The sequence below is a fragment of the Salvelinus alpinus genome, chromosome 31, assembly GCF_045679555.1.
Source record: "Salvelinus alpinus chromosome 31, SLU_Salpinus.1, whole genome shotgun sequence".
Classification (NCBI taxonomy): domain Eukaryota; kingdom Metazoa; phylum Chordata; class Actinopteri; order Salmoniformes; family Salmonidae; genus Salvelinus; species Salvelinus alpinus.
Window position 1 is genome coordinate 9436679 of NC_092116.1, and position 22064 is coordinate 9458742.

A 22064-nucleotide genomic window follows, 5' to 3' on the forward strand; every position below is an offset into this window, starting at 1 on the left:
ACATTCTCCATGCTCTTTCCCTATATTTTAACTGTAGAACGATGATCTAATGTTACTGAATGATAATGACTGTCCTATCATATGTGTTTATGTTTAGTTACAACCAGAGCTGTAATAGTTTGGGCGTAGGCCTATTTTCTGGGGCCCAGTTTGCTCTATGTTTTCTGCTTTAGGCTTTGTTTGCATGCATGCCTTTGTTTCCCTAGTGACATTGTAAAGTAACTTTGTGTAAGTGATATCAAAGTGAGTTGTGAGAGTTGTGCTACTGGCTCCGTGTCTGACTGCTAGGTTTCAATTGACAGCTCAGGATATGTGACTGGACCATGAATCAAAACGGCAGGCATTATGGCCCCAGTGGCTCTGAGGATACTTTGGGGATTGCTTGGCAAAGGTAACGTTTCCATTATTTCAAACAATCTCTCTATCACTTGTCTACAAACTGTCTGATGAAGCACACACACACACACACGCACACGCGCACGCGCACGCGCGCACACGCGCACGCACACGCACACACACACACACACACACACACACACACACACACACACACACACACACACACACACACACACACACACACACACACACACACACACACACACACACACAATATATACTGTGTAAGTGTTACCAAGTTCATTCATACCTTGATTAAAGTCTACCCTTTCAGATGTTCAGACAAAGGGTTCAACCCTCACCTTTCTGCATTCCTTTCATTGCTGCCACCACAACATACCCATAAAGAATGTGAACAATCTGTTGAACATCACTCACTATCCCAGTAGGCTCTAACCCTCCGCTCATTTGTTGTAGATACAGTGTAGTCATTATGATCATTCATAGACTGCCAGAGGAATGTCAACCAAGCAATAACAGTGCCAAATAAGATATTCGAGGTATTTGGAGTGTGTTAGGTCTTAGATACAGTAGGAGTAACGTTACCTGTTCACTTGTGTGTGTTACTGGACATTATCAAGGGGTATTCTGCTATCGTCTAGCATGCCTGTGTATACTACACTGTGTGACAGGGTGCTGCAGACTTTATTTGTCTGACTGGGTCTTAGATTTATGGGAAATGATTTCTCCGTCCAAAGAATAGCAGGTCACAAATGGTTAACCAGTGATCCCTGTCTTTCTGTCTTTCTTTCTTTCTTTCTTTCTTTTATCTTATATATTTATCTTTCATTTTTGCTCCGAGCCTTAGAAAGTCCTTGGGTTGGATGGGCTGTGTGTCACGGAAAGTTAAGCACACATAAAACATCTGTTGGAGGCCTCGGCGGTGTGACAGCTCACATAAATAGTATATCTGCATCCCAAATGGCACCCTCTTCTCTATGTAGACGTGCGCCCAGCTCTCCGGCTTTGTCCTCGATCCCCACTCCTCTTCCTACTTAAAGAGACACGTACCTCTGACCAGGGCCCATAGCGGAGTAACTTTTTTTTTCTTCAATATTTTCTTCGTACTCTATTTGTTTGGTTGTACTTGAGTCTCAAACTGCTTTTAGGAGACAGTAAGCCCTTCTCTTCCACCTCCACGTGCGCCCAGCTCTCCGGCTTTGTCCTCGATCCCCACTCCTCTTCCCACTTAAAGAGACACGTACCTCTGTCAATGCTCTCTCTCGTTCTCTCTCTCTCTCTCTCTCTCTCTCTCTCTCTCTCTCTCTCTCTCTCTCTCTCTCTCTCTCTCTCTCTCTCTCTCTCTCTCTCTCTCTCTCTCTCTCTCTCTCTCTCTCTCTCTCTCTCTATCTCTCTCTCTCTCTCTCTCTTCCCTGCTGTCTCACTCTCCTTGGAAAACGTGTTAACTTCAATTTAAACAGGGCCGTGTCTGCCAGAGAACCTAGCTCAGCGTTTCCTCATTAGTTTCCCCTTGTTCTGAAAATGGTAGAACATAACTGTATAGCTAATAGGATATAGGGAGAGACGGGCTGTGCGTGTGTGCTCTTAAAGCCTCCGTCCGGCCTACTCTGCCCTCTGTGAGGTTACAGGTTTTTTTTGAGAGCCCCTTCTCTAGGCCTCCTAATAGACCAGTGGAGGTAAGAGGAAATATGTGCCCGAGCTGCAAGGAGGCCTCTCTCTCTCTCTCTCTCTCTTGCTGCTCTCTCTCGCTGCTCTCTCTCGCTGCTCAGACATGACTAACAGAGACTCGACTCCTGATCGTACAGTATATAGGAGCGATGAGAGCTGCAGTGAAAGAATAACACATTTGTTGTCATGCATGATTGATTGATTCACGAGCACCGTCAGGATACCAAAATTCAGATTCATTGCCGTGTACATTTGCAGTGAAGTGTGGCTTTTAACGGTTTCCATATTTTCTGTAAGAGAGTTCATAAAATCATCAGTATTGCCTCTTGAAAGATAAGGACTTCAAGAGAGAAAAGCTCAAGTTTATTGTCTTCTGTTGATTTGTCCAGAAACGAAAGCATAACGAGCTGGGTGAGCTTTAGTGTCTGTCTGACAGAAACGGAATTCAAACGTTGCCGAAGACTGCCAGGATAGATTGCTAACTGAATCTGTAGAACACTTTAGTTGACAATAGGGAACTTGGCACTATATTGACCCTGACATGAAAGTTCATGTCACCTGCAACCTTTACTTACACCCCAGACCGAGTGATGTCTTGGTAATCTGACTCTCGGGGGTAGATGAGGTATTCCGTATTCTTCTCAGCAAAGTACCGACAGTCTAAATAACCTGGTGCATCATCCCTCGTGGACTATTGAGACATTGCATTGATTTTTCTCTTGTCTTGTCTTATCCTAATGCCTTCACTGCTCCTTCGCACTAGTAATCTCAGAGAAAGAGGAAGTATGCCGTCATTTCCCTAGCGAAGGTTTGTTCTCTGGATTAAGAATCTGAATGCACTGCTTTTAAGTGGCATTGTATGCAGATCACACGTGTTTGTATTGCCTTGCGCCCACTTCTGCGTCCTATATAGTCCCTCACAGTAGGACCCAAAATAAAACACTCCCACACTTGCATGTTGCCGTTCGACAGGAAATGGGTCAGCAATCCATTAAGATGCCATTAGATAATCTAATTCCGATGGGTTAATCCTTAAATGAAGCCCACTGGACACTGGAGCTCCGCTTGTGTGGAGGAGAATTAGTGTGATTTGGGGCCGTGGAGCTCTAAGATAGGGCTAAAGGTGGCCATGGGTAAAGGTAGGGGGTGACCATGAAGGAAGTTGTTTTTCTCATTAGGGATTGTGTGTGCCCTCGTCTGAAGCCACCTGCAGACCTGTGTTGGCGAAGGGAACTTGGGCTTAATGAATGACATCCCCAACTCAAACATAGACGTCATCTTTTTAGTATACAAAGAGTCATTTGGAGAAATGGAATAGTAATATGGATTGATCAAAGAGATCCTGTAATTCTATATGTAATTGTATGGGATTGACAGTGTGATGGACTGTATAGTACCTTTTAATGTGTCTACTCTGTCTTCACCTGAGAAGGCCTTTAGAGTAGGACACGGAGTGGGAGAGAAAGAGAGGGTGTGTGTGTGTGTGTGTGTGTGTGTCTGTGTTTGTTAGGGAGAGAGGAGGGAAGAAGAGAATGCTGCAGGGAACTAGCCTGCTCTGAGCTTTCTTTGTTCAGCAAGGTAGGAAAAAACGTAATCTCTCATTTCCTGTCAGATGATTTTTTGGCAGGAGAGAGTGAGGGTGAGAGAGAGAGAGTTAGAGAGAGTTAGAGGCAAAGAGAGAGAGAGAGTTAGAGAGAGTTAGAGGCAAATAGAGAGAGAATGTTAGAGGCAAAGAGAGAGTTAGAGGCAGAGAGAGAGAGAGTGAGTTAGAGGCAGAGCGAGAGAGTGAGTTAGAGAGAGAGGCAGAGGCAAAAAGAGAGTGAGGCAGAGGCAACGTGAGAGTGAGTTAGAGGCAGAGGGTGTGTTAGAGGCAGAGGGTGTGTTAGAGGCAGAGGGTGTGTTAGATGCAGAGAGAGGCAAAGAGAGCGAGAGTTAGAGAGTTAGAGGCAAAGTTGGAGGCAAAGAGAGCGAGAGAGAGAGCGAGAGTTGGAGGCAAAGAGAGTGAGAGAGAGAGCGAGAGTTGGAGGCAAAGAGAGCGAGAGAGAGAGCGAGAGTTGGAGGCAAAGAGAGCGAGAGAGAGAGAGAGTTGGAGGCAAAGAGAGCGAGAGAGAGAGAGAGAGAGAGTTGGAGGCAAAGAGAGCGAGAGAGAGAGAGAGAGAGAGAGTTGGAGGCAAAGAGAGTGAGAGAGAGAGCGAGAGTTGGAGGCAAAGAGAGCGAGGGAGAGCGAGAGTTGGAGGCAAAGACAGCGAGAGAGAGCGAGAGTTGGAGGCAAAGAGACAGAGAGAGAGAGAGAGCGAGAGTTGGAGGCAAAGAGAGCGAGAGAGAGCGAGAGTTGGAGGCAAAGAGCGCGCGAGAGAGAGAGAGTTGGAGGCAAAGAGAGCGAGAGAGAGAGAGAGAGAGAGAGAGTTGGAGGCAAAGAGAGCGAGAGTTGGAGGCAAAGAGAGCGAGAGAGAGAGCGAGAGAGAGTTGGAGGCAAAGAGAGTGAGGCAGAGGCAACGTGAGAGTGAGTTAGAGGCAGAGGGTGTGTTAGAGGCAGAGGGTGTGTTAGAGGCAGAGGGTGTGTTAGATGCAGAGAGAGGCAAAGAGAGCGAGAGTTAGAGAGTTAGAGGCAAAGAGAGAGAGAGAGTTGGAGGCAAAGAGAGCGAGAGAGAGAGCGAGAGTTGGAGGCAAAGAGAGCGAGAGAGAGAGAGAGAGAGTTGGAGGCAAAGAGAGTGAGAGAGAGAGCGAGAGTTGGAGGCAAAGAGAGCGAGAGAGAGAGCGAGAGTTGGAGGCAAAGAGAGTGAGAGAGAGAGCGAGAGTTGGAGGCAAAGAGAGCGAGAGAGAGAGCGAGAGTTGGAGGCAAAGAGAGCGAGAGAGAGAGAGAGTTGGAGGCAAAGAGAGCGAGAGAGAGAGAGAGAGAGAGAGAGAGTTGGAGGCAAAGAGAGCGAGAGAGAGAGAGAGAGAGAGAGTTGGAGGCAAAGAGAGTGAGAGAGAGAGCGAGAGTTGGAGGCAAAGAGAGCGAGGGAGAGCGAGAGTTGGAGGCAAAGACAGCGAGAGAGAGCGAGAGTTGGAGGCAAAGAGAGAGAGAGAGAGAGCGAGAGTTGGAGGCAAAGAGAGCGAGAGAGAGCGAGAGTTGGAGGCAAAGAGCGCGCGAGAGAGAGAGAGTTGGAGGCAAAGAGAGCGAGAGAGAGAGAGAGAGAGAGAGAGAGTTGGAGGCAAAGAGAGCGAGAGTTGGAGGCAAAGAGAGCGAGAGAGAGAGCGAGAGAGAGTTGGAGGCAAAGAGAGCGAGAGTTGGAGGCAAAGAGGGCGAGAGTTGGAGGCAAAGAGAGCGAGAGTTGGAGGCAAAGAGAGCGAGAGAGAGAGAGAGAGAGAGAGAGAGAGAGAGAGAGAGAGAGAGAGAGAGAGAGAGAGAGAGAGAGAGAGAGAGAGAGAGAGAGAGAGAGAGAGAGAGAGAGAGAGAGAGAGAGAGAGAGAGAGAGAGTTAGAGGCAAAGAGAGCGAGAGAGAGAGAGAGAGAGAGAGAGAGAGAGAGAGAGAGAGAGAGAGAGAGAGAGAGAGAGAGAGAGAGAGAGAGAGAGAGAGAGTTAGAGGCAAAGAGAGCGAGAGTTAGAGGCAAAGAGAGCGAGAGTTAGAGGCAAAGAGAGTGAGGGAGAGAAATTAAGAGTGAGAATGATGAAGGGAAGGGGTCCAAAGAGAAGGGAGTAAGGAGGAGAAAAAAGCCCTGCCCAAATAGCCTGTGTAGATCATCTCTGGTGTTTTAACCCTTTATAGGACTGGATCTGGCTTCCAACATTTTCCACTTAAAAATGTAGTTGTCAAATTTTCTGTTTCTCTCGCTCTCTTTCTTTCTTTAATTCTTAGTCTTTCTCTCTCCTTCCCTCCTCTCCTTCTCTCTTTTTTCCTTTCTTGTTTTATTTTCTAAGGAGTCTGATCCCCTTAGAAACAGGTATTGAACATGTGGTTCCCGTTGATTTTAGTTGAGGCTGAGCCACTAGGAGAAGTGTTTTGTATGAAATGCAGACCAGATCATTAGACACCATTCATGGACACAGACAGACAGTCGTGTCAGATGGGACAGCCTCGGGGGGGGAATTAAGTCTGTGTTTCACCATATCCGGTCCCCTCTCCTCTCCTCTTCCCCCGTTAGCTCGTCTTCCAATCCCACTGACAACAATAATCAACTTCTTTTTCTCTCTCTTTATCGAGGAAGGCTTACACCTGCATGGAAACAGTGGAGGGACTTGGTTAACCTACATAACCTTTCAAACATATCCCTCATTCTTTGCACCCCAAACGCTATATCCTCCTCCTGTCTAGTGTCTGTATACCAGGCTCTGTATATAGTGTTGGCCTATAATGTAGCAATTGTGCGAGACAGGTATTTCAGATGTAGTGGGTAGTGGGGGTAATTGATTAATTATTCAACATGTACGTATCATTGAGCCCCTTGAGAACAACAGACTGTTTGTTTCGCAGGCAGACCGCGTTTTCAGTTTGCGCCTCCTGCGAACAATCGCTGTGTTGTGTTGCTTTAGCGTGCGTCGAATAGGGATGTGGCGGATTTGTAAAGACCCCAACCCCCTTCTGTAGCGCCATTGATCAACATGGAGAGGGTCTGTCGATATGGAATTAAGTGTGATCCTCGCTTGACATCCTCCTCAGAGGAATCGGTGGAAAACACCGGAAGCGCTTTGTTTGACTGTGTCCCCCTCAAACCATAGACTGATTAGACTAGACATAAGGCCTTTCCATCATTCTTCATGGGTAAAGCAAACGGACTGGGCACACACTGGCTGAATCAACGTTGTTTCCACGTCATTTCAAGGGAATTACATTGAACCAACGTGGAATCGACGTTGAATTGATGTCTGTGCCCGGTGGGAAGTGATTGGGTAAGAGGGATGAGTCTATAGTGGACTTGGGACATGCTGTTGTCAAATGGTCTGCATGAACATTTTGTTGAAATAGTTTTAGGGGATATTCATTAAACATTGCCATAGAATCTGATTCGTAGAAATGCGATTGGCGGTGCATAATAATGACGGATGTTAACAACACATAATGCTAATTACTCAGAATTGTGTTCTGCCTAACAAAATACTTGGGTAGTTGAATGTGGTTTTTAACATTATGAATAAACCCTTGTCTTTTTTTCCCCATCAGCTGACTACACCTCTAAAGTGTAACTGTTCATTTAATAGTGATGTGTGACAGTATAAATGTAATGACTTGCTGCAGAGCATTTCATCATTGTGCGTGTAGAGCATCTGATTGGTGCTGTTGTCTTATCTCTACTTATGCTTTCAAAAGCTTCCGATGCTCAATGCAGGTGACTCAAAACCCGCTTCTGTTCTCTCCTTCTCTCTCTGTTGTGTTTCCACAGTCCTGGTACCTGGGCGAGCTTAGTTCCATTCCAAGTCACGAACGGGACTCCGATTCTGCCAACAAATGTCCACCAGAACTACAGCATAAACATCATTGGTGAGCCCCCCCTCCTCCACACAGAGGCAGAGAACTGAAGACCCGTCGGAGGGGGGGAGGGGGGGAGGGGGGGGGGGACGCAAGAAGTGTCGGCAACGAGGGAAATAATCAGCAAGCAGCACTTAAAACAATTGTGTTTGTCCTTTGTCCCCCCTCCCCCCTCCACCCTTTCCTCCCCACACCCCTCCTCCCATCGGGACATTGGCCAAGAAGACTTGAGTTGGTTTGGAGCGAATCTGATCCGGTCCGCTCTAGCTAACCCTATGCCATGCCAGTCAGTCATTGTGTGAGAAGAGCCTTTCCATTCAAAATGCTGTGACGTATTCTGTACAAAAACATTTAGATGCCTTAATATTTAGCATGACAACTCTTAGTCTGATGGTGGTCTTCTTCTTCTTCATTCTGTTGTTGGGAGTTTTTAACCTTGGTTTACAAACAAGGGAAGTGATCTGAAACACACAAAGGCTGGCTGGTAGTAGATTACCCGACTGTAAGTTATTCAACTCTGACCTTTACCCCTTCTGCAGAAGAGGCTCCCATGTCAAACTATTGACTATGTAACCATAGGAACAAATTGTGAATTCAGTGTTTTGTTTTTCTTCTTTGATTTCAGTTTACTGTGATACAATTTCTATTTTGTCTGAAACTCGTTATCCTGTTGATTCTGTACTGCTATCCACTTAAAAGTTAGTTATACTCCTTAGAGTTGTGAACTCTTACTATGGTAAAAAAAGAAGAGAAAAACACTATATTTTTAGGTTAGAGATTTGACCCGTTTTTTAAGAATTCGTATCTCCTTTAGAAAAGGATAAAAAAAAGACAAAAAATTATCTAAAAATCTCGAAAGAGGCAAGTGCAATTGAATTTTTGAAGGGAAGCTATGTCTGTCAGCCCTAAGACTCTAAAGGAAGGAGGGTAAATATGAAACTTTGTTGTTTTAAATACGTAAACGTAAAAAGGTTTAAAAAAAAACAAACATTTGATTTGATTTCAGTCGCATTTCCGTGTATCTAAATATGGAAAGAAAAGAATACTAAGCCTGAAATGCAGAGATGTGTTTGAAGGTGTGCATTAAGCTACCTGTGCAGAACTGAACAAGACAGCACTTCTATTAAGCCCTACTCAGTCTCATGGGGAGCTTTTTATTTATTGTGAGAAAAAAAATACTTACATTTTTTTATTTTTTTTGAAACACACGTAGTGTATAAAATGGCATCTGAAATCAAGAACATATGCATTTGGCCATCAGCTTATGAAGCTTGTGTTTATAATATGACTTGACGAGGGGGAAAAAAAGAAGAATGCAGGCTGTTAAAGTCATTCACGAAAAGGTATGTGTATGTCAAAAAATCTACACTTTTGTGCAACCCTGAACCTTCAAGGTTGCAGAGGTTTGCACATTTTGCTTCTTGAACACTCACATCCCAGATACAGTGGTGGCAGTCCCTGAAATCTAGAATTGTGCACGGCAGGTCTATTGCCTTGGCCTCTCTCCAAGTCCAGATATATTTCTATAACAAATCTCTCCAATACTCTTAATTTGCACGATGACATACTAGTCCACATTACGTGCCTTGCCTTTTGAATATAGAGACATCACTACACTTGTTTTTTGCTGCATTTATTACCATTATAGAAAAGAAATTAACATTTTTATGATAAGATAATTGTTTTGTACTCTGAATGAAAATTGTGACATTGTTGATTTGTAACTTTCATTTACTACTTTATCTCACAGTTACATTGCATATCAAGGCTGTGTATCGTCGCCGTTTTAAAGTTTATAATCAACCATCATTCTTTTTCAGTATTTTCGGTGGTTTTTTAATAACCTTTAATTTTTGTTGTTATCGTTTTTGTCATTTCGTTTTTGTTTTTCATCTTCCAGTTACTATCGAGGAGGGAGGAATTCAGATGTATGAAAATTATGCAATACCAACTTTTGCCTATGTAGGTAGTGCTTATAGATACGGCAACTATTAGAGGCTAGTTTGGAGACTATTGTAATGCATTTATTTTGTTGATATCGTTGTTTTTGTTGTTGTTGTTGTTGTTGTTGTTTTCCTTTTTTAATTGACCAAAGCGGGGACTGCTTTCTATGCAGTGTATGACAAGGTCTTTTTTAGTGTACTGAGAGATGGAGAGACATGTTTCAGTGTGTTTTGAATTCTTGGTGGGGGAGGGAGGGGGTCTTTTTTCTAACCTTACAGTTTGCCTGTAAAGAATGCACCCGTTGGTCTCGTATGGCTGCAAAGTCACTGATCTGTCTACTGTGACAAAATCTACTCTTTTCTTTCAACTTCCCATCTGGGGTGCTAGCATGTGACATTGACTAAGCTCATTTTCACAGGAGAGACGGCTTGACTTGAGTGTGACAATCATTTCAACAACAATTCTTTTTTTCACATTCACCTTAATCAGACCCGCAATTTCAAACTGAAATCATACTGCGTACTTGTGAAAAGCCAACACTTTGCTCATACTACTTGTATGCAGGAAGCTATATGAGCATTAACCCTTAACAATCATCGGTGCCATTCTATCAGTCGCTGTGTGCAATTCCCAAGTAGATGCCTTAAACTATATATAAAGTTACCGGTTACACATGCGCTACAATCAACAAACCGACAAATGCTTGTGAGACCGGTCAAATCAGTCTCAAGAAAGTATTTGGAAGTAGTCAAATTTATGCACTCGATCTGTATAAATCCCAGGGATAACTCTACCCATTTGGGGGAGTTATTTAATCGCTATAGGGAGCCTTGTATTTTATCATGTAATAAGCTATGGACTACAGAGGAAAGATATCTACTATTTTCCTTGTACTCTATAGGGCCAGAAGAATAAGAACAAAAATGGAGCCCTTGCATAGCACATGGGCATTGGTTAATCGTCTTCCCCAAGTGTGTTGTGTCAAATATATAACTCGTACATAATAAATAATATAATAAATAATAATAAAAGATAAAAAGTCGTACATATAAGAAACAAAAACAAAATCTCAGGCGTTACGGGGCATTAAGAATTCCAATGATAACTCTCCTACTTTGTAATATGAGAAACTACTTTTATAACTCAAATAGACACTATCCACAATGATGTTTTGTTACCTGTTGCACTCCATCCCAACAATTGTGAAAGTTCTTACCTGCTTAATTCGAAGACAGGTACTGTATTATATACCCAACACTTTTTGAGGCCAGAAAGCATATAAAACGCATTAAACTCAAGTCAAGCTTATTCTCTCCTCCTTCACCAAGATACTTATTCTGATATTGTGAAGAAAAAAATATTACAAAAACAAAAGCCACCCCGTTCCATGTGCACTGTTCTGCCTTTTTTGTGTGAAAACGTAAGTGCTTTGCAGCCTCTGGCCATTGGAGACCCCACTGAAGGGCATTTTCCCTGATAGAAACGTGTCAGATGCGGTGTTGATATTTTGGGTAGAAGACTGTGTGTATATAAAGGTGAATACTGTGGTGGCGTCGATAGCAGTAGTCCTTTGGGGTCAGTTTGTGAGTAATGTGTGTTTTGAGAATGTGTGAGTATGCGTGTATGTGCTTGTAAGAGAGAATGTATGAGGGATAGAGAGGATGAAACTACACAACGAGCGAAGATGAGGGTATTTCTATTGAGAAGCCTGCCTTATAGGCAGGAGTTTGTACACTGTAGTCTTTTTCAAGATTTTTCTTTGACGCCCTTGTTTGTAAATGTTTTCAAACATCTTGGGGAATATGAGTCAATTCCATTTTATGAAAAAAAGAAAAAACAATAAATTGGTTGCGGAGGCAGGACTTGAGTTACAACTCTCCAGCTTTCCCCAAATAATCGAAAATAAAAGTATTTTATCAATTTTCCATATTCCTGTATTTAGGGGAAGTATCCTATACAGAACCCTAAAATGTAAAAAAAAATATATGTTTTTTTAAATTGTGTTTAGTGCTTATAAACTTTCCATTTTGGAAACATTTCAGTAATATTTTAAATTCTTGTTTTTGTTAGTGTGGCCATAGTACAGAGTGTGATGTGATTATGTGGTTTTGAATCCATGTCGGAGAGCGAGAGAAATAGAGGTTTGATTCGGGTTCTATGTTTAACGGTAGGGGATATCTATTCATGTCACTTTACAATAAAGTCACCTGATTTGAGCCTACCACCAGTGAATACCAGGGTAACGTCTTAAGTGACATCATAGGTTGTTCTACTGTGCTAAAGTGTGTTGTGTCAATCGTACGTAAGTCCTCCTTTAGAAATGTGCCGTATAGCGTTTCGTTCAGAAAAATCGTAATTACAGGATGATGCAACAATCCGTGAGAAGTTTGGCGCTAGCATTTGACAATGTTTTGATATGTCTATTAGGGTTTTGGAACAGGCATGTGTATGCAACATCAAGCAAGTAGTTCCGCTGTGAGGATTGGTTGATGTAAGTCCTTTGTGGCCCCAAGGCATCACACATTTTTGCACTTTCTATAATTTAACCTACATTTGATTCAAGCCCTTCAAGTACTCGTATAGAAATTGCCCTTAGATTCTCCAGACCTTTTATATCAGTGTTTGACTCATGGTATATCTTTCATAGAAATACAGGTATTGGCAGTTTTTTTAGTTGCACACATTTTTTAAGGTAATATTTATTTTCAAAGGGCTACTTTAATTTGATCATCTCTGGACAGTATGTACACAGGTGAAACCGTTTTCACAGAATGACATGTAGGCCTACAGATAAGAAAGGCTTGGTAGATGAGTATTATTCAATATTCAGTTATGATTGTTGAAAGCTATCCATGGTCAACCGTTCAGTTAGTACTTTATGCAAGGAGGACCAGTGGCAATCATGCAATATCTGTGTAGTTCTAGTTACTGAAGGTTTAGTGCTCTAGGGACTAAGAGGACAGATGGATGGCCGAAAACGCTTTCAGGAGGTGTGTTTTTACGCAAGCAATAGACGTGTTCCATGTATTGATTATTAACATCAGGTTGTTGTTGTAAGCAGGAAACATAAAAACCAGCATTTTATGTATTATTAATCACCAAACAAAATATATTATTAATTCAGTGCCTGTTCAAGCTCACCGTGTCAGTGGAGTGTCCATTGTTAATAAATCTGAAATCTGAAAAAGTTCAACAACTTAAAATGAAGCGGTATGTGTGGGGCGCCTTGGCGTGTTCTCCCAAATCTTTGGTTTTTGTTTGTTGTTTTGGTTTGAGATGTGGCTACACAAGAGCGTTTTTTTTGTGCTTCATTCATTTGAAGGTCTTGGTCAACTGGGTGCGCACGTCTCATGCTTGCTCTTTGAGGGGAAAAAACTATGTGTACACGTCATTTGGACAGTGTATTTATTTGGATTGTCAATTGCTACATTATGTAAACTAATGTCATTTAGAAACAAATGCTTGCCAACTTCTCCGCAGGGTTGACTTCTTATGGGTCTTGTGGCACTTTTACTCCCGCTGCGCACACGTTATTACGATGGCGAATCACTTCAAGGTGAATTAAAAAACACAACAACAACAACAACACCAACGAAATAATGTAACAGTCTCCAGTAGTGAATTGTAGTAACACTGCAGGTGTGTGCAAAAGGTCTATGTATGTATTGAATGTACGTTTTAGAGAATTTTTAAAATCTTTTTGTTTATATCTTGTTATTTTACAGTTTAGGAACCACAGGTATCCGTTGTGAACTGTATAGCGAAGGCCTTGATATCCCTTCTTTTTTTATTGATTTTAGAACATTAAAGCAGTAGGCAATGCCTTTGAGATGGTTACATTTGGTGCAGGGGCTAAAATTGCCACAAGATTAAAATCAATGTAAATAAGGCTCAACATTTTTTGTGATTGTTACTGTAATATCCAGCCTATACTGCTAGCAGCTGTTTTTACTGCAGTCAATTACTGGAAGTGGATATATTTCCTATGCAAAACTGTTTAAACAATAAAATGAGCTATGCTACAAAAATGGCTGTTGTATTATGTCTTCTCTGTGTCAGTTAAACATCTCAGGACTATTTTTCTTTTGAAATAGTTACTTTGTTTTAAGTCAACAATTGGAGACACTCACTTGGTTAAATGACAAAACTCAAAGCGTAATAACTGTTCTGTGGTTGAGACATCAATCACAATGAATGAGATAACATGCCTAGAGCCTCAACTGACTTCATCACTGCATTCAAAAGGGTTGCAGGCATTTTTATTTTATGAAACAGGTTGAGAGCAAGGAAAGGGGGAAGATTGGCATGGAGAAGTTGTATGGTTATATTTCAAGCTAATTGTTTAACTTTGTGGGTGTCTACACATGGGACTTTTAACTTGGAATATTCTGATATATGTTGAGTTGGGAGCTGACTGCGGACAGAGGAGCTAGGGATGTATTTCCCCATGTGGGTCACTATGACACGACCAGTCGTTACTCCCAAAAAAGTAACATTACCTATTACTTGTTACTTCTTTCAACAATAACAAATTACTTGACTTATTACTCCCTGGGAAAAGTAATTAGTTACACTAATCGTTATATTACTTTTACGTTACACCCAAAATGTTGCGCGTCCTCACTCAGTAGAACAATGTCAATGTTATGTAGGCCTATACACCAACACAAGTAACCTAATAATGACAGACACAAAATCTACTACACACCCAGCTACAAGCTTGTTCAGCTTTCCCTGGGTTACAGCCTTGGTTGTTTGGATGAGGTAGGCCTACAGTTATCTTCAGCAGCAGTGATCAGGGGTCTTTCGCTACGAGTTTTGTCTTGGCGTGTTACTTTTGCAGGTGCTTCAAGAGATTGGAAGTTGTGTTTCTAGCAGTGGAGAGGTGTTTCTCACCTGGGCACCGTTGACGTTTAACAGTTATGTTCAATTTGTCTTCTTAACAAATCAAAGCACGGGGTGTACTTCCAAGTGGAGAAAATGTTTCAGACACCATTTTTCAACTCCCTTACTAAAGCAGAGTAATGCGTGCGTAAACCGGCACTTGGCGAGAGGACGTCAGACCTAGGATGAAAACAATTAGAATCTGGGGCGGGGGGATTTTAAATATTGCACCAACAGGGAATAATAATCATCACAAATATGTATTTGGATCAATAACTGTAATAGGAAGGGAATGATAACAAAAGTAACAAAGTAACTACAGTACGACCTATCTTTGATCAGTAACTGTAATATTATTACTCAAACTGAAACCGTATTCTGTTATATTATTTGTTACAGCAAAAAGTAATATTATTATTGTAACGCATTACCCCTAATACTGGTCATGACTATGAAACATTGAACTCCTAAGCCCTTCACACAGACCTAATGGGATTCTGGACATTGCATAAGGCACAAAGCAGGCAAATACTCCAATTAACTCCTATTAAAGACAACCGAAACCCCATTGGTATGCTCTACAATATCATCTGCCATCAAAACCCCCATCGTTGTGCCCACAAGATAAGCCACTGCAAAAACAAAAATGGCTGCCGCCGCATTTCCTCTAGGACAGGACGCTGTGGAGACACACATGCCATGGTTCTGATCAAGGTGAAACTAGCACCTGGCCTTGAGCACCGAGCTGAGTTCATTTGGTCTATAAAAGAAGAACAACATTGTGCCGGACTGATAGAAAATTACCCCGATGTATAATAGTAATCATTATGCCATTTATCAAAATTGCCCAGTTAAAGTCAACATCTGGCTTCAATAGAGGAGCTACAGTCTGTAGGGTTTTGGCGGTTCTCGTATCCTACATATTTTCCATTCTTTTTTATCAAAGCCTGCTGTCAGTGATTTGAAGAAACTAAATAGATTGCGATTCGCTCTTATTAGGTTTCTCGGGCCTCAAGTAAAGGGGATTTCATGATTGCCTTTGTTTTTGGCCTTTTTTCTTCCGGGGTGGACCTTTGTGGACGCTCGTGAAACATGAAGCTCTTCCCTGAGCGCTCTCAGTAAACTACTGCAGTATAAAGAGAGAGAGAGAGGGAAGGAGGGGAGGATGGAGTTACTTCAGCAAGACTGGAACAACCAGTTCTCTAACACAGACATGTGAGTACCTACAGGAACTAAACCCTGGGTGCAGTCAAACAGAGAAATGAAAAATAATATGTTTACAGTTCATTTTGATCATACTTTCTCTGTTTTTACTAACCTTACCTCACGGATGTATTGTTTCATCACTACTCTTACATACTGTTTGAGATGTAACTACTTGTATCATGATCTTCTTGAAAATGAGACGCTACACATCAGGACATTATTCTGCATAAATATCTAAACAGAAAGGTACAGTTGCTAGTGAAAGTGTACACACTGTTTCTACTGATCTACACAACCTCAAATATGTATGTTTTTTTCATTACAACTGTGAATAATTTTGATTAAGATTCTACCAACCTTGCACAACTCTTAGGGCAACATATGTCCATTGCTTTTGACAAAATTGCTCAAGCTCAGTAAATTCGTTTAGGAATCATTGATGGACAGCAATATTCAAACCTTGTCTCGGATTTTCAAGTCAGGACTAAGACTGGATCATTCAGGGACACCTCAACTTTTCCCATGGTTAGGTTTTCCGAAAACCACGGCGGGTTTTCCTTTTTACCATGGCTTTTCTCCTTTTATATTTATTTTGATCCTGACAAACACCCAGTCCCTGCTGTTGACAAGCATACCCATAACATGATGCTGCCACCACAATACTTGAAAATACAGAGGATCAACAACATTGCATTCACTCCACATTACTGGCCTGTGTGACAAAGTGAAAAGATGGAAGCCGGTGTTAAACAATCCACTCCAAATCATCCATTCTGTTTACAACAAGGCCGTTAAGTAATACTGCAAGACAACACAGCAAATAAATACCATTTTTGGCCTAAATGAAAAACTACAGGTTTTGGTCAAATCCAATCCAATACAAAACAGAGTGAAACCCTCTCTATTGTCAAGTATTGAGGTGGCAGCATCATGTTATGGGTATGCTTGTCAACAGCAGGGATGGGGAGTTTGTCAGGATCAAAATAAATATGAAAAGAGCAAAGCCCAAGTAAAAAGTTGGGATAGAGTTGTATTTTTCACCAGAATGGCTTTCCAAGAGATGTTGAGTGTTCCTGTCCATTCTCAGTCCTGACTTAAATCTGCTTGAAAATCAGAGACACGGTTTGAAAATTGCTGTCAGTCAATGATTCCCAACCGAAGTTAGCGCTTGAACAATTTTGACTAAAATAATGGATATATGTTTCCCTAAGTTATAAAAAGTAGGTTGAATCTTATTAAAAAGTATTCACAGCTGTAATGGCTGCCAAAGGTGCTCTCACCAAGTATTAACTCTGGGGTGTGAAGACAAACACAATCAAGACATCTTGTTTTTTATATCTTCTTGTTACATCTTCTTATTGGAAAATGCTTAATCATTTTATTTTACTTTGAAAATGTTGAGGGGTTGTGTAGATCTGTAGGCAACAAATAATATAGATAACAGTTTACAGCAACAAAATGTATAGACGGAGCGAGGGGTGTGTATACTTAATTAACTAGGCACTGGAAGTATTTTTTTAATCAATAAAACCAATCATAGCTTAATTATTTTAAAAAACCCACTGACAATTCCCATACAAATTGTCTTCCATTTCCTAATCAAATGTTTTTCTTTGTGGTATGACATCCACAATCAACACACTGAGGCCAATTAGTGTGGGACATATAGGTTTGAATGTTCTTCAGACCGTGGGATTTACACACATATTGATGTGTGGAATAGAAACAGGTGTTCGGCTGTGCGTGTTTGTGTGTGCTTGTGTGTGTCAGGAGGGGGTTAAATGGGGGGGTTGTATTGAAAAGTCCTCCTCTCCTAGACTCTTCAACATGGTGGATTAGCTCCACCAGTTTCCCATGGATCGTCTTGCGCAGCCCCCTGCCTATTTGCATAAGGCACAGACAAGAGAGATATGACAAACAAACCTGGCACAGAGTACCGGCTGGCTTTTTCATTAACTCCCTCCTCTCTGAAGAACCGTGCCGAACACCACACAAACACACGGTCTCTCTCAAACTGTCACACCATCGTGCATTCAGACAACAGGGGGCGCTTTAACTCAGGAGACGACAGAAGATACTGCCTGTCTGCTATAATGGGATTGGAGCATAGCTGTACAGCATGTGCCAAATGACAAAGTCCGACCACAGTAGAGACATGTAGGCCTATTCTTCATTCGATCATAGTGATTTTCTAGTGAAGGAATGTCAACAGCAGGATCCCCAGGAGGAGGTGAGACAGGTTGGTTTTCTTTGTTCTGCCATTTCTCCCAATTCCTTCTTTGTAGGAGACCTTGTCCTTATACCTCTGTACAGTACATCCTCGTTCACGGTGGTAATGTTCACCTTAAAACATCTTTACCATACAGTGTACATCACATAGCTGTGCTGCACTGCTGTCGGGCAGCCAAGTTCCTATCAAGGCCCAGATTTATGGCATGAGATGCATTCCTTGGCTGCGGCGGGGACCGTTTCGTTGAAATATGAGAGGAGATGCAGGGAACACAGTCGGAACACAAATGACAAGCTTCACTTCGACTTACCCCTTGTACTGTTACTGTAAGCCATGTACAGTATATTTTGCTATAACTGCAGCAGGCGAAAACTAAAATGTTATAGTGAGTGGAGTCAAACATGTAATATATTATAATACAGTAGTTGAATGTGTTTGGGTGAAAAACTGTAGCATTTTTCTGTGTTATCGAACAATCATCTTCAGAGGAGGAACTATTCCAGCTATGTGCCGTCTGTCCACCTCATCAGCACGGCTTGTCAGATGATAACCAAAAAAAAAGAGTAACTGTAACCCAGCTGTCATGAAAACCTTTCAAGCGACCACAAAACCCTCTTTTGTTACTGCTGACATGCAGCTTTCACCCTCCTAAATTACATTGGGATTAAATATGTTAACCAAGACTCCTTCCCTCTCCCTCTCTACTCATGTCCAGTCAAATTGGATGCAGGTGTAGGCTGCAGGAGGAGAAAAGGAAAACCAAACTTGTTTGTATTATTCTGGGGCACAAATATGGCCGACAGATATTTGATTTATTTGATTTATTTCACCTTTATTTAACCAGGTAGGCCAGTTGAGAACAAGTTCTCATTTACAACTGCGACCTGGCCAAGATAAAGCAAAGAAGTGCCACACAAACAATAACACAGAGTTACACATGGAATAAACAAGCGTACAGTCAATAACACAATAGAAAAAGAAGAAACCTAGAGAGGAACCAGGCTATGAGGGGTGGCCAGTCCTCTTCTGGCTGTGCCGGGTGGAGATTATAACAGAACATGGACAAGATGTTCAAATGTTCATAAATGACCAGCATGGTCAAATAATAGTAATCACAGTGAACAGGTCAGGGTTCCATAGCCGCAGGCAGAACAGTTGAAACTGGAGCAGCAGCATGGCCAGGTGGACTGGGGACAACAAGGAGTGTGTACAGCTGCAGCGATCAGTTAGCTGCTCAGATATCTGATGTTTAAAGTTAATGAGGGAAATATAAGTCTCCAGCTTCAGCAATTTTTGCAATTCGTTCCAGTCATTGGCAGCAGAGAACTGGAAAGAAAGGTGGCCAAAGCAGGTGTTGGCTTTGGGGATGACCAGTGAGATATAATACCTGCTGGAGTGCGTGCTACGGGTGGGTGTTGTTATCATGACCAGTGAGCTGAGAAGGCAGAGCTTTACCTAGCATAGATTTATAGATGACCTGGCGACAAATATGTAGCGAGGGCCAGCCGACTAGAGCATACAGGTTGCAGTGGTGGATGGTATATGGGGCTTTGGTGACAAAACGCATGGCACTGTGATAGACTGCATCCAGTTTGCTGAGTAGAGTGTTGGAGGCTATTTTGTAAATGACATCGACGAAGTCGAGGATCGGTAGGATAGTCAGTTGTACGAGGGTATGTTTGGCGTGAGAAAAGGAGGCTTTGTTGCGAACTAAGAAGCCGATTTTAGATTTTATTTTGGATTGGAGATGTTTAATATGAGTCTGGAAGGAGAGTTTACAGTCCAGCCAGACACCTAGGTATTTGTAGTTGTCCACATGTTCTAAGTCAGAACCGTCCAGAGTAGTGATGCTAGTCGGGCGGGCGCGGGCAGCGAACGGTTCAAAAGCATGCATTTAGTTTTACTAGCGTTTAGGAGCAGTTGGAGGCCACTGAAGGAGTGTTGTATGGCATTGAAGCTCGTTTGGAGGTTTGTTAACACAGTGTCCAAAGAAGGGCCAGATAGAGAATGGTGTCGTCTGCATAGAGGTGGATCAGGGAATCACCCGCAGCAAGAGCGACATCGTTGATATATACAGAGAAAAGAGTCGGCCCGAGAATTGAACCCTGTGGCACCACCATAGAGACTGCCAGAGGTCCGGACAACAGGTCCTCCGATTTGACACACTGAACTCTGTCTGAGAAGTAGTTGGTGAACCAGGGGAGGCAGTCATTTGAGAAACCAAGGCAGTTGAGTCTGCAGATAAGAATACAGTGATTGACAGAGTCGAAAGCCTTGGCCAGGTCGATGAAGACGGCTGCACAGTACTGTCTTTTATCGATGGCGGTTATGATATCGTTTCGTACCTTGAGCGTGGCTGAGGTGCACCCGTGACCAGCTCGGAAACTGGATTGCACAGCGGAGAAGGTACGGTGGGATTCGAAATGGTCAGTGATCTGTTGGTCAGATATCAAGCGCATAGATTGAAAGTGGTGATGCAGTTGGTTGTCCCTTTTTGTGATAAAGTATGTCAAACTGCATGACCCATTCACTTTACACACTATCAAACAATTTATCTAACTGGCTTTATTTTGAATCAAAAGGTAGAGTACATAGAATGAAAGCACAACTGTAAATAAACACTTTTTCCTCTAATCGTTTTGAAGCAGGCATAATCAACCAGACATGCCTTGAAAAGACGATTAAAGACAAAAGCAGTACTCCAAGATTAAATTATTTAAAGGTATACAGGTCCATTAATACTTTTTATCCACTTTTAATCGTTCCAAGTTCTCTGAAGATGTTTTCTCATCCCCCAAAAATGTAATCCAAAGTTTAAAAAAACAATCAACTAAAGCACCTGTGGGCTACCTTTCATAATAGCTTCCATATGAGTATGACTACTGTTTCTTATCGTATAGTAGAATCTTCGAAACACAAATAAATAGGGTCATGACCTAACAACCACAACCCCAAGCTCTTAAAGATCATCTCAATTCGGACGCATCCATAGAACTTGAGGCCAACCGTTAACAAAACAACCATAAGGATCCATATCAGAGAGGTAGAGAATGCAAACAGGTATAGAGTTTTGTTGCAGTACTCTGGGTTGGTGATGGACTGGTTGTTGCTCCCACTGCAGAAGATATGGTTGTAGCTCTCGTTGGCAATGGTCTGGTTGGAGCTCCTGTCGCTGAGGGTCGGGTTGTAGCTTGTTGTTTGAAATACAGCGAAAACAACCCCACTACCTATAGTAGATAAAGTGGTAGGGAAATAAATGTATAAATATAATATATTTGTATTTATAATATTATTATTGACAGAGTCCAAGCCGGTGTCATAATACCACCATCAGTTGAAATTGGACTCACAGCTCTTGGATCATGGTGGATCCCTGAAACAAATTTCTTCCTTGTAAGGAGAGGAACCTATGTATCAAATTTGGAGACTCTATGAGTCTAGTAGGGTGTTTACATGCTGTTGGAGTGATTGTAAGTTTGGATTTCCGAATTGGAAATTTCACATGAATGACCCTCCAAGTCATGATTACAAATGGGAAACTGAGAGAACTGACCTTTCACCACAGACCTTTCACCTTTTCAACCATATGGATAATGTAGCTAGTTGTACCCGATTTTCAATGTTAAGCAAGATAGCTAACTTTACTATTAGCAATGTAAGCTAGCTTATCAAGCTAGCTAAAATATACTGAACAAAAATATAAAGGCAACATCCCGCAGGTGTAGAAGTCGGATGTGGAGGTCCTGGACTGGTGTGGTTACACGTGGTCTGCGGTTGGACTTACTGCCAAATTCTTTAAACGATGTTGGAGGGGGCTTATGATAGAGAAATTAACAAATTCTCTGGCAACAGCTCTGGTGGAAATTACTGAAATTGCTGTTGTGTGACAAAATATGCCACACCTGTCAGGTGGATGGATTATCTTGACAAAGTATAAAATGCTCACTAACAGGGATGTGAACAAATTTGTGCACAACATTTGAGAGAAATAAGCTTTTTGTGCGTATTGAACATTTCTGGGTTCTTTGATTTCAGCTCATGAAAGATGGGACCAACACTTTACATGTTGCGTATATATTTTTGTTCTGTATACTGTATTTTTGTTCAGTGTATAATAAACGTGTACATATAGCTTTTCATATAATAAACTGTTATATACAAGACCCAGGTAAGGGAGTGCCATGATTGTTCCTTGAAGGAAGGGAGAAAGGATGCATTTTCAAAATAAGTTCAAACAGTGCCACATATGTCTGGATTGGGAATCTCGCTCACCAGCAAAGAGGCAGAACATCAGAATGAGCAGACTGATCCTTATGACCCATGAG

General features: G+C 42.0%; 1 protein-coding gene across 10 annotated transcripts in view; it reads left to right on the top strand.

Moving 5' to 3' along the window:
- LOC139561753 (nuclear factor 1 B-type-like) overlaps positions 1 to 13449 on the top strand; it is an 83012-nt gene extending 69563 nt beyond the window's left edge. For 8 of the 10 annotated variants that reach the window (XM_071379026.1, XM_071379028.1, XM_071379029.1 and 5 more), the window contains 2 exons: positions 303 to 391; positions 7390 to 13449. In XM_071379026.1, coding sequence (XP_071235127.1) covers positions 303 to 391; positions 7390 to 7525 — 225 coding nt within the window. In that variant the 3' untranslated portion in view covers positions 7526 to 13449. The remainder of the gene's footprint in view (positions 1 to 302; positions 392 to 7389) is intronic. The other 2 variants (XM_071379031.1, XM_071379032.1) reach the window with 1 other exon arrangement.
- The last annotated feature ends 8615 nt before the right edge of the window (positions 13450 to 22064 follow it).